The 13,287-nt window shown below is 43.5% G+C and overlaps 1 protein-coding gene across 1 annotated transcript; it reads left to right on the top strand.

The window, feature by feature from the left end:
- The first annotated feature begins 8,725 nt into the window (after nt 1-8,725).
- LOC136471853 (ubiquitin-conjugating enzyme E2 variant 1C) lies at nt 8,726-12,880 on the top strand. The gene is made up of 4 exons (XM_066469603.1): nt 8,726-8,939; nt 11,615-11,754; nt 12,209-12,334; nt 12,433-12,880. Exons 1-4 carry the CDS (start codon nt 8,900-8,902, stop codon nt 12,571-12,573), a joined length of 447 nt encoding a protein of 148 aa, XP_066325700.1. The 5' UTR covers nt 8,726-8,899; the 3' UTR covers nt 12,574-12,880.
- The last annotated feature ends 407 nt before the right edge of the window (nt 12,881-13,287 follow it).

Below are 13,287 nucleotides of genomic sequence, written 5' to 3'. Positions count from 1 at the left end.
TCATGCCTTCGCCCTCTCCTCTAGCATCTTGTGAACCTCCTCAGGAAGTTGATCGACCAAAGGCTCTCTATCGGTGACCTTAGTAAATCTGTTCTGCTTCGTTCCAATGAAGTCGCCTGAAAGTGTGTTGACGCTGATTTGAGTCACACACTGGTAGAGGTTAGATCGCCTAAGGCTACACATGGCCAAAATACGTAGGAGAAAAAGGTCCCAAAGGCGAGGCCGGTTGATGCTCGTTCTTCACCCGAAAACCCACGAATGCCTCTTGGGAAGACCACCTAGAACATCGGCAAATCTCGTTGACAGACATGTTGTACAACAAGTGGTTGGAAAAGTTAGGGTTTGAAGATAAAAAGTAAGCTAGATATGTGCTTTTTACGATAATCGGTCCTGATCCTCTCATATAAATAGAGGGGGCAATCTTAATCCATTCAAAAACTTATTCCACACGTAATTGGTAAGTTTCTGACAAGATCGGAGGAGTTTCCAACAAGAAAATCATGATTTAGGCTCAGACCGGGAAAATCAGCTAAGACAGTTTTTGTGAGTCCAAGGCAAAAAATATTCCGAAAGCCGTAATTTCTCCATCCGAACTCCAAATTAGACAATTTATATATGTTTTTTGATTAGCTAGACGAATGGAATGCAATAGTATAGTCCATTCTTCAATTTGAAAAAGTAAAAAAATCTAGCTTAGGAAACCTGATGATTCAGCTCCTAGAAATTCATATTTCCTTCATTCGAACCGCAAACTGGAAGATCCATATGTATTTTTGATCCTCTCGACAAGTGGAACACGATGATAGAGTCGATTATGCATCTATACCTAACAATAAAAAGGCAAAATTGGCCCAACTGCCAGCCTACTCGCTCTATCCCCGTTCGTTTTCTATAGTCCTACCCGCAACAAGCTCGCTCCTTCTCCTCGGAAGGTCGCACGCTCCCGTGGCCTGCTGCCCGACTCGCTTGCTCCTCATCCACCACAGCTAGTGTGGTAGAACCACCCAAGATAACACACTTACGGAGGCACTCGTCTTCCACTAGACACTAAGCACCCCGAAAGCAAGCTACAGCGGGTGGGTTCAGTCGGGCACACCCTAAGGGAGAGCTCGAAAGATCCACATTTTCCCCCAAGGATCCAATAATGAGAACGAGTTACAATACTTAGTCCCTTTCATACATCCAGAGTTCTTAGAATTTTATTATTACAGTGCCAAATTCAGAGTACGGAATATTAAACAACGGAATGATAATAAACATCTATTGATAATGAATAAGGATCCATCTGTGCCCACCAGAAGAATCCTTCACACAACGGATACTTCTCAAGTTGAACCTGCAACAGGGGTAAATAAACTCTAAGTACATAATGTACTTGCAAGACTTATCCGACTAGTGGGAATCATTTCCCGACTCCAAGGGATATGCAAAGCTTTATGGTTTGCCGGGTTCCTTTTTGCATACAGCAATTCTAGTAGTGAATCCTTACTTATGTTATTATTAGCAGTCATAATTAATTTATTATCTAGTCATTCTATGTAAGCACATGGTCTACTTTCAAATAAGAGTTGAGCAATCAGTTCCATTTCATCACCTTTCATCTTTCAGTTCTTACTATAGTGCTAGACTGTAGACAAGCCGTACCGGAACGCCAGAGATTCATGAATTAATGCCCTCAGTTGGGTACCCCAAAAACACATGCCCTACTTGTACCCCAGGTATAAGCAGGACTAATCCATCACTCTCTTGTCATGGGGTCTAGGTCCCCGTCCAAACTTGGACTCTAAGCCCCTGCTCCTAAGTCTCGGACTTAGTGCGGTGTAAGGACCTCCACCATTCCCGCCTCCAATCAGTCGGTCCAGAAAGAGCTAGAACCCACGACAAAAGAGCAACAACTCTTTCCTGTGTCCATACCCAAGTATGTGCTCGTGATAATAAGTTTGTGACTTGCCTAGAACCCAATGTAATGGCCGGTCCTTAACCGACGCAGACAGAAAAAGTGTAACCAAGCTATGCCCTGTTGGCCACAGGACACAACCTCTTACACGTACCAATACCAAAACCATATCCCTGCCTGATCACTATTTTTCCTTTCTACTATTTTATCATGAGTGATCATAATTATCACCTATTGTGAGTAACGGCAGGTTACTCACGCTACCGATACCCTGAGCATAGCAGCTACTCGACCTATACTAGTAGGACTCATAGGTAGATATATTTGCGCATGTAGTTTTCATGAAATGCCTATACATAAATGCACATCATATATATTTAGTGATCATTCAAAAATAGAGGTTATGCACCAAGCTTGCCTTGGGCAGGCGTTGTGTCAACAAAGTCAGCAATGAACGGCTCCGAGGCTCCCTCTTGCACAAGGATCTCCTCCTCGTATTCCTCAATGACCTCCTCAAACTCCTATTCGTCCACAGGCACAAACTCTACCAACTCGTTATCTACATGCATGAAATAATGATGTAACACTTAGTAATACAGCGACAGCAACTCTTAAAATAAAATACATCTATCAAGCCACTAAGCTAGTTCTACCGACTAAGGTGCTAAGTTACCTATTGTTACCACTAACAAGTATGAAACATGACATGTACTATCTTAGCAACTAAAGGCATTCTTACTCTTAATACCGATTTACTATATTTATGATAAAACAAAGAGTATTAGCTACTCTATTTATCAACCTACTCTAGGTCTACAAAAATTACAGTGAGTACATAATAATCTAATGAACCTACTATAAAAATTTTATGGCTAAAGCTATCACCAAATTACCACAAAAATTTCTATAAATATTAAGCTAACTAATACTAAGCTTTCTAAATTGAATTTATGAATCCATCCTTATCATAGCTAACTATAAACTAACTACACCAATAGATAGATAATATTTTTGTGAACCTAACAAATTTTGTTTCACTATTTTTAGACACCTACATAATTTACTATAATTTTATAAATATCAGCTCAAAACTAAATTGAATAAACATTTACTAATTCCCTGGAAAAAATGAAAAACCGAATTCAAACCGCGGCCCACTTCCGCGCGGCACGCGCGCACTCACGCTCCACTAGCGCGGCCCAAGCGAGGGCGTGGCCCAGCCGAGCGATGCCGGCCCGCGACGAGAAGGCCCGCGCGCTACGATCGTTTTGTGAAAAAGTCCCTAACCTACTGGCGAATCACCCTGAGACCCACGGCACTATTCCCATAGTCAGCTACTTCGTAGATAAGCCCTCTGAACAATTTGTTTTCGCAACGGCGATACCCTCGGGCACCTACGCGCGCATCGGCGCGACGACGCTGGCACAAGGCGGTTACGCCAGCCAGATCAACCCCTCCCCACCCCCAATATCGAGCCGATGCTCACCTAGGCACAAACTCGAAGCGATGGGCGGTGAAGCAATGAACGGAGATGCTGTCTCGAGCTCCCTCCACGGTGGCGGACTCCTCCCTACGACGACGACCACGTTCCCGTAAGCCAAGGCATAGGCGCTGTGAACAAGCTCAAGAATGGGCATCAGTGACTCACCCTGAACCTACCAGACATGGTGGCTTAATCGGAGACAGGCCGAGTGAGTCCGGCCACGCACGCACGGCAAGCCTTGCGATGGCGGCGGTGGTGCGACTACGTCAGCAGTGCTGAGTAAGTAGTAGCAGGGCAAATTGGGGTGCACACGGGATAGAGGGGGACAGGGCGAAGACAGAATGCCAATGAATTGGACGAAGGTGGACGGGGCGAGGTGAATTAGACGGGCGCTACCGTGGGGTCTTAAGATGGTCGACGACAAAGGAATCATTAAGTTGGGGCTCGACACCGGCTGGTAGCAGCAGTGGGAGGGTTCAACGCGTAGCTAGGTTCCTGCTCAATCTTTTGGCGCACACAATTGCATGGATTTGACCAGCGCTGCGAGCTGGCCTTGGCACGGCACGCTGACTCTGGTGCGACGCCATTAAAGGTAGAGGTGACCGAGGGCATAGAGCGATGCTCTCCACACAAACACAATGGATAAGGGCACACATAGGGAAGACACATGTGCTCATACAAGTTGGCATGGCTCGAGCAGCCGCAGCACCTTAAATGGCAAGCCAACGGCGACACGACCATGTGCTGGTGCAGCGGCTCAGGTGGACACGACGACGGTGGCAGAGCGACTCAGGCAGACGCGACGCAAGCAGTGCGAGCGCATGCGGGTGACCCAGTGCTCATGACCGAGGCTAGCAGCTACATGAGGACTCAGTGAGGCAAACGGCAGCGGCAGAGTAGAGTGGCTGGGCCCATCAGCCACAGCGTCCGAGTGCGTGAGAGTACGTGCTTGGGCGCGGCAGGAGGTGGTAGTGGCCCATAGCGTGGAGCCAGCGGCAGGCCCGGGCAGCGCGGTGGCACGCGTGTGGCATGCATGCATGTGCACGTCGGGCGAACCAGCGTAGCACGCCGAGCCGAGGCAATGGTGACCGCGTCCAAACTCTAAAGCCATGAGGGAACGTGCCAAGCATGATTTTTAAAGCGCCCCAAAAATCTAACTCGATGCTTCAATTGCTAAGCCACCTATTTTACACTCGAGATGGCATGTTGGGATACTAAAACAAGCCCTAAGACCATACCACTACTAAACCCAATTCTTCTATAAAAATTGCCGAACTTAGCTTCGTCAAAGCATTTTCTAACTTAAGAAATTTGACTGCATCTTGATCAACTTCGCATCGAATTTGATTTTCAAGCTATTGAGTATGCTAGCTAGTGAATCCCATCCTCGACCGCAAGTATTTCACCGCCACCTACGAAGCTTATACTACAAACTTTATTAAAGTGTCGTATATACATTCTATAACATTTTCGTTCAATAAAAATTTGTTTAAAACCCTAAGTGATATAACGCAACATGAAATATAACATTCGTTTCATGTTTGATAACTAGTTTGCGGTAAAGAGCCACACGAACCAAACTAACAAGCTCTCACAATTAGCTACACTAAAGAGCTTGATAACTAGTTTGTAGTAATGTAAAGAGAGAGAGCAAGATAGTTATACCGCTATGTCGAGGAATGAACCAATCAATCACAAGAATGAAAACCAATGAAGACCAATCACCTCGAAATCAAATGATGACACAATGATTTTTTATCGAGGTTCACTTGCTTGCCGGCAAGCTAGTCCTCATTGTGGTGGTTCACTCACTTGGAGGTTCACGCGCTAATTGGCATCACACTCCAAACCCTCAAATAGGGTGCCGCACAACTAACACAAGATGAGGATCACACAAGCCACGAGCAATTCACTAGAGTACCTTTTGGCTCTCCATCGGGGAAAGGTCAAGAACCCCTCACAATCACCACGATCGAAGCCAGAGACAATTACCAACCTCCACTCAACGATCCTTGCTGCTCCAAGCCATCTAGGTGGTGGCAACCACCAAGAGTAATAAGCGAACCCCACAGCGAAACACGAACACCAAGTGCCTCTAGATGCAAACACTCAAGCAATGCCCTTAGATTCTCTCCTAATCTCACAAAGATGATAAATCGATGATGGAGATGAGTGGGAGGGCTTTAGCTAAGCTCACAAGGTTGCTATATCAATACAAATGGCCAAGAGAGTGAGCTAGAGCCAGCCATGGGGCTTAAATAGAGCGCCCCCATGAATAGAGCCGTTGGGCTCCTCACTGCACTAAACACGAGGCGATCGGACGCTAGACCCCAACGTCTGGTCACACGATGTGTGCCACGTGTCCCCTGCTTCAAACGCTGAACGCCCGATCTCAACGGTCATCAGCACATTTAAGTTGTCACCGGACGCGCTGCTTCAAAGTGATTAGACGCAGGACCTCAGCGTCCGGTCGTTTCCAGTAAGCATCTAGAAGCGAAAAATCACGACCGGACGCGTCCGGTCATGCCCGACCGAACACACCCAGTGTCCGGTCACTCAACGTCATCATACGTCATACTAACCGGACTCAGGCCCTGAGCGTCCGATCATTTCTTGCGCCAGCGTCCGGTCATGAGACCGAAACCGCACGCTCACTGCTGCCACTGACCGGACGCGCCGGTCCTTTAGAGACCAGCGTTCGTTCACTTACAATGACCAATTTAGCCACCAGTCATGTCCGTTATACTCTGTGAAACCCTGTCTTTTCTGTAGAGGGCACCAGTGGCACTGTCAGACTATCCACACTCTACGGACGGACACTCCACCGGTGAAGTTTCTTACCCTTGCTCAAATGTGCCAACCACCAAGTGTATCACCTTGTGCACATGTGTGTTAGCATATTTTCACAAACATTTTCAAGGGTGTTAGCACTCCACTAGATCCTAAATGCATATGCAATGAGTTAGAGCATCTAGTGGTACTTTGATAACCGCATTTCGATACGAGTTTCACCCCTCTTAATAGTATGACTATCGATCCTAAATGTGATCACACTCACTAAGTGTCTCGATCACCAAAACAAAATAGCTCCTACCATTTATACCTTTGCCTTGAGCCTTTTATTTTTCTGTCTTCTTTTCAAGTTCAAGCACTTGATCATCACCATGGCATCACCATCATCATGTCATGATCTTCATTTGCTTCATCACTTGGAATGTGCTACCTATCTCATGATCACTTGATAAACTAGGTTAGCACTTAGGGTTTCATCAATTCACTAAAACCAAACTAGAGCTTTCAGGCTCCTCATCGTCGATTTGGCCACCGCCGGCAGGGAACGGCCCAAAATCAGGTGCCTGTGTTCGGTGGTTTGGGGGGAAGGATGAGAAAAAATATATAGAAGAGAAGGAAGGGTTCCATGTGAAAAAAGTGTAGGAGAGAAAGAAAAGGTGGGAGAATCTAAATTGAATTTGAAAAGGGTTCCTGATGTAAAAGTGAAGCCCACATTGGGCCTCCTGCTGCTGGGTTGAAATCTGCTGCATGGGCCTTTTGCGCTGGTGGACTAGGGCAAGCCATGGCCCAAGTGCGGGCTTCTTTTCTTTTTTTGTTATTCTCTTTTTTTGGTAAAACAACAAATTTGTAAATTATGTGTAAAATCACAGAGAAATCATAAAATAGCAAAACTAAGGGTGTGTTTGGGACTGCTCCACTAACTCTACCGTGGAGCAGCTCCACAACAAGTTTGCAGTGAATTTTAGTGGTAATCTTCTATTGATGTATAGAATCTATGGTAAAAAAATTCATGTGCAATGGATGCATAGTTACTGAGTTATAGTTTTTTTTATTTTGTGATATGCTTGTTAATCTATACAAAATGTTAAAAGAGACAAAACTTCCGTCTCTTTTTTCGTCTAGCCCATTCTAATCTGGCCCACTGAGAATTTTATTTTATTTTCCCTCGCAACGCATGGGCATATTTCCTAATTTTAACAAAAGTGCAAAAACTATCTTAGCCGACTTCTATTTCTGCAAAGAATTGTGAGATGAGCCACTTTTGATCTTTGTATGTGTTTTTCTTGTTTCATCTTCATCTCCCTGGTCATATTTGCCGGTCAACACAGAGGATATAGATGTTCAGCATATATAAGGCAAAAAAAAAAACAGAGCTAAGAGATGAGGAGCATGAATTTGATCAGAAGCTGCTTTTCACCTGGGGCGAATTATTCATTGCTGAAATGGCATATATTCTTTGAGTGAGAAAAGAATTATAAATAAAAAACAGAAATGCTATACAACACACATGTATTTTAGTAAAAAAAAATACATAGATTTTTTTTTATCTCTCTTCCTCTCTCTTTCTCACCGGTGACCACCGACGCCGGCGACAGCGACCGACGAGCTCGCACCGGCAGCGGCGGCGGCGGATCTGTGATTTGTCATTCTATAGAAAAAAAATTTGTGATATGTGGAGGCTAGAGGTAGAGGGTGGAGGCTGTTGGATCTTAATCCTATGGTGCAAAAAAAATCATGTGTTAAAACTGCATAAAACACATGATTGTGTAGTAATGCTATACAACACACGTGTTTTAGCAAAAAAAAAAAAACACATAGATTTTTTTTTATCTCTCTCCCTCTCTCTTTCTCACCGGTGACCACCGGCGCCGGCGACGGCGAGCTCGCTCCGGTGCCGGCGGCGGCGACGGATCTATGATTTGTCATTCCATAGAAATAAATTATGATACGTAGAGGTTGTAGGTAGAAGAAGGGTGGAGACTGTTGGATCTTAATCTTACGGTATAAAAAAAATTCATGTGTTAAAACTGCATAAAACACATGGTTGTGTAGTAATGCTATACAACACACATGTGTTTTAACAAAAAAAAAACACATGGATTTTTTTATATGTCTCTCCCTCTCTCTTTCTCACCGGTGACCACCGGCGCCGGCGGCGGTGGCGGCGACGGATATGTGATTTGTCATTCCATAGAAAAAAATTGTGATACGTGGAGGCTGTAGATAGAAGAAGGGTGGAGACTGTCTTAATCTTACGGTACAAAAAAAATTTATGTGTTAAAACTACATAAAACACATGGGCTCCGTTTGGCTGGTAGAATTTTGGCTGAAACTGGCTGAAAAATGCTGTTTTAGCTGAATTATTATGAGAGAAAAATACTGTTACAATTGAAAAAAAAAAACTAAATAAACCGAATATAGGGTAGGTCGAACGGGACCCATGGTTATGTAGTAGATAGGAAAAAAAAATTGTAATGACAACAACAGCCGCTGAGTGTTGCTCGACGGGTCGGTCTCCCGTCCGTGATTTGATAATAACAAAACCTGAAGCCAAACAAGAGGAATCAGAGCGAAACAACCCTGTCGCCCTCTCGGTCTCTCCCTCCAGCCTTGCTTGTGCGCAGCCCGCAGCCGCAGCCGCTGCTTTTCCTTCCTCTTCATCCTGCCCGAGGGTGAAACCCCCAAACCCTCTCCCTCCCGTACCCCGGCCGATCCATCCACCGGCGATGACGCTGGGAAGCTCCGGCGCCGGATCGAGCGTCGTCGGTAAAGTAACCTACCCCACCTTTTTTTTTTCTGCCGTGGATCTCCCGATCCGATCCGGTCTTTGGTCTACCTTGCGCGGGGTGCGCGTGCCCCGATCTGACCCCTGGGTGATACGATTCGACTATGGCTGGAGAGGAATGCATGTGTGGTGCTATTGTTCGGGTTGGGTTGGACCGATTGTTCGATTGGATACTGTAGCGTGGATAACCTAGATGTGTTATTATTCGTGCTGGGTTGGACTAATTGCTAGAGAATCGGCCGGTCCTACTTGCATGCAAGATTAACAGCGCTTTAGAGAATCGGCCGGTCCTACTTGCATGAAAGATTAACAGCCCTATGAATGCTTTGTATAGGTTCAGAACTGGTGTTAATTTTGCTAGGAACATCGGATTGATTCGATTCAATTATTTCTTTAAGCATTTCGAGGGGTAATCAAGCGGGTGCGTTGGCACTACTAAGGGTTTCCTTTTGCATCCAATGCTCTGGTTTCCTGATTCTTTTCAGCCTGTTCGTTTGGCTGTGGCTTGTAGTAAACGATCGTAAATTTCTAGCCGGAACAATATTTTTCTCTCACACAAACCAGCCAGCAGTACTTCTTCACGAACCAGCAACGATACGAACCAGCCAACCGAACAGGAAACCAGAGCATTAAAGTTCATATCGCATGAATAAATGATTAGGGGTGGAGATTGGGGGTTAGGTATTGTGGTAGCATCGCAATTGGACCATTTGAGCTTGTGAGAAATAAAGAAGCAATGCATTCTCTTGTCATGAAAATGGCAGTACTGATAGAATTTTTCTTGGTTGAGTTTTTGCATGAAGGCTGACAGTGGATCTATTTGTCATCCTTGTGCTGCCATGGTGCTTTCATCGGCCTGGTATTATTTTCTGTTTACTACAGGGTTGTTCTATTCAAAATGGAGCTCACTTTTCTTAAAGCACATGCACATGTAAAACGAGAGCAACGGATGAATAGGAGATAACTAGTGCAACCTATACTTCTTTTGTTCCTTTTTTTTCCTTGTAGAAGAGGTGGTTCTGCTTTCCATCTTTATTAATGCAATACATACCAGAAGATGATTTTGCCTGGCCTCTGTATTTTCTTTTGAGGAATAAAATGTTTCCATACAATCCAAAAATGAGCTGTGATATTTCTTTTTTTTGTTTCATTTTTAGGCCACTCATTCAAATGAACTATGCGTGCAAGATATTCGGCCTGTTCGCTGGCTGGTTTCTGGACTGGTTTGGGCTGGCTGATGCTGGTTTATTGTGAGACGAAAACACTGTTGGCTGGCTGAAACCAACAAGCGAACAGGCTGATTGACATGTTATCTATTCTAAGACTACTAAACCCCTGTTTGGCTACTTTTGTGTTCTGTTCCTTTTTTTTTGTCTGCATATAGGTTGAGTGTCAGTCATCTTGTTCTTCCTTATGTTTGCCCATGTCTTTATTTTACTTTAGTTCAATGCTTTTCTATAGTGTTGTTTGCTGCTTTATATCAAAAGGTCCTTACAGTAAACTAAACCAACATAGGATGAACTAGGTGCATTGCAAATATTAGGAAAAAGTCTACTTAACCTCCCCACCTTTCATACTTGGTCTACTTCACCCCTCCAACTATGAAACCGTCTGTTTTACCCCGTGAACTTTCAAAAACCGTCTGTTTTACCCCCCTGGGCGGTTTTCAGCGGCGGGTACAGTAACGGTGGTTTGCTACAGTGCCCGTGATTTTGAATTTCCTTTTTTTTTATTTTCGGTGAATTTTTGAAAAATCATAGTAAATCATAGAAAAATCATAAAATGAAAAATCTAATTTTATTGGACTCCATATGAGTAGATTTACACAGTGAATATATAATATGGTATGCTTTAGTATAATTTTTTTTGTAGCTTTAGATTAATTGGAAAATCCAATTTTGTCTGTAATTAATTAGAATTTATCTATAACTAAGTTATACATAGTCCAATGAGTACGAAATTTTTACTATAGTTCAAGCATACAATAATTAGCGTACCATAAAAATTTCACCACAATTGGACCATATAAGCTGCAGCTATGAATTATTCCAATTAATTACAGACAAAAATTAGATTTTCCAATTAATCTAAGGCTACAGTAAAAATTTTGTACTAAAGCATACCGTATTATATATTCACTATGTAGATCTACTCATGTGGAGTCCAATAAAATTAGATTTTTCATTTTATGATTTTTCTATGATTTACTATGATTTTTCAAAAATTCACCGAAAATAAATAAGGAAAAGGAAATTCAAAGCCATGGATACTGTAGCAACCCGCCGTCACTGTAGCAAACCTCTGTTGCTGTAGCAGACCCGTCGCTGAAATCCACCCAGGGGTAAAATAGACGATTTTTGAAAGTTCAGGGGGTAAAACAGACGGTTTCATAGTGGGGGGGGTTTGAAGTAGACCAAGTATGAAAGGTGTGGGGGGGGGTGTTAATTAGACTTTTTCCCAAATATTAAGATGTAGACACCCAAATTTGTGCAAAAAGAAGACTTGAGCTTGGGTAGTGGGGTGTATGCCCATATCTCTCACCAACTGAGCTAGGCTCAGTTCCTGTTTTTGTAACATATAAGATTGATTTAGTAGATTACTAGTATAATTCATTGCATTACCTGCTTGCATAACTGACAAATGATAAAAAATGCAGTTCCTCGGAACTTCAGGCTGTTAGAAGAGCTTGAGCGTGGAGAGAAGGGCATTGGTGATGGGACAGTGAGCTATGGAATGGATGATGCAGATGACATTTATATGCGGTCATGGACTGGTACCATCATCGGCCCTCACAATGTGAGAGCACAATCTCGTCCTCTTGAGCTTTGCTGTGCCTTTCTTTTAATAAGATATAGACATGATCAACTGTCAACTACTAGTACTTTGCTGCAACACCCGCATGCAACCTGAAATTTTTTTATCTATACCATGTCTAATTAAATCGTTTCAACCAACCATGGCTGTTCAACCTTTAATAGCATGGAGAAAAGGATGGTGACAACAGTGGTTGTAGATTAATGCATATATATGATTAACCATGATTATTCTTCCTCCTGAAATATGAATAAATAAATTTGTGGATATCCCATTTTTTACATCACATAGCAAGAAAACTGCTTGGGGCATGTAGCAAATCATTGAATATTCAACCATCTGGCGCTCTTCTCTAACAGCGCAGAGTCTTTTCCATAGAGTTACTTCTCTTGGCTATCTAATTTATTTCCACTTTCTGCAATGTCTCTCTTGTCAGACTGTGCATGAGGGTCGCATCTACCAGCTTAAGTTGTTTTGTGACAAGGACTATCCTGAGAAGCCACCATCTGTCAGGTTCCACTCAAGAATCAACATGACATGTGTTAATCACGAGATGGGAGTGGTAATTACTGCCTCGCTCTTCTCTGTCTTTGTCATTCCTGTGTGAACAACTGAGCATGCATTCACGCATCTAATTTTCCTATTGGTACATCCATGTAGGTTGATCCAAAGAAGTTTGGTTTGCTAGCAAACTGGCAGCGAGACTACACAATGGAGAACATCCTAACCCAGCTCAAGAAAGAGATGGCTGCCTCGCATAATCGAAAGTTAGTGCAGCCTCCAGAAGGGACATTCTTCTAATGAAGTGTTCACTGGCCCATCATGGGATCCAACAACAGTAACGATAAGTTGTTTTATGGGTTAAAAAACAGCTTCTACATCTGGTGCCAGTGTCTGTCTTCATGGTTTTTTATGCTATGTTCTTGTATCTGTGAACCGCAGTGAACAACAGAAAGCGTCTTCCTTGCAATTCTTGCATGGGTTGTTGCAGGTTCCAGGGATGTATCTTTGAAAGTGGCGTAGTGCCGTGTTAAGTAAACAAATGCGTCTTATATCTATATAATATTAGACCTCGTGTGTGCGGTTTCGAGGTACAGCTCTCTTTCAACTGTTGCCATGCATTCCGTCTTGTATCTTTTTTGGATCCCGATTTGCTTGACGTCTTCCATCCACATGTATCCAGCAGTATTCTCTATGCTCTTGAATTCTTGTCATACTTCCAACCGCTACTCGTAAAACCCTCGTAAGATCACAGTTTAATAGTCGCGCTCTATTTTGTGTTGTACTCGTGTTTTCCTGCACAAATTGCAATAACTTTGATGGAAAATGAACCGTAACACAAACCCTGGCTGCCTGGCGTGCACAATGGTGCCTTGTATATGAGGGTCGTTTTCTTCGACGTAGCAATTCTTACAATTCCTTAGTTTTAGCAGACCATCCAATAGCTAACAACTTCAATACAGACATGAATACAGTGGTATTTAAGCATGCTAATTGCTCTGGCGGGCAAAGGCC

Source organism: Miscanthus floridulus, chromosome 8 (assembly GCF_019320115.1).
Source record: "Miscanthus floridulus cultivar M001 chromosome 8, ASM1932011v1, whole genome shotgun sequence".
Lineage (NCBI taxonomy): Eukaryota > Viridiplantae > Streptophyta > Magnoliopsida > Poales > Poaceae > Miscanthus > Miscanthus floridulus.
The sequence above is the reverse complement of the archived record's forward strand: the minus strand, read 5'-3'. Positions and strand labels throughout refer to the sequence as shown.

Bases quoted from the DNA above. Each gene is read 5' to 3' on its own strand.
- LOC136471853 (XM_066469603.1), top strand. From the start codon at position 8,900: ATGACGCTGGGAAGCTCCGGCGCCGGATCGAGCGTCGTCG. The intron at 11,755-12,208 runs GTGAGAGCACAA...CTCTCTTGTCAG, and splicing joins CCATCATCGGCCCTCACAAT to ACTGTGCATGAGGGTCGCAT. The intron at 12,335-12,432 runs GTAATTACTGCC...ACATCCATGTAG, and splicing joins TTAATCACGAGATGGGAGTG to GTTGATCCAAAGAAGTTTGG.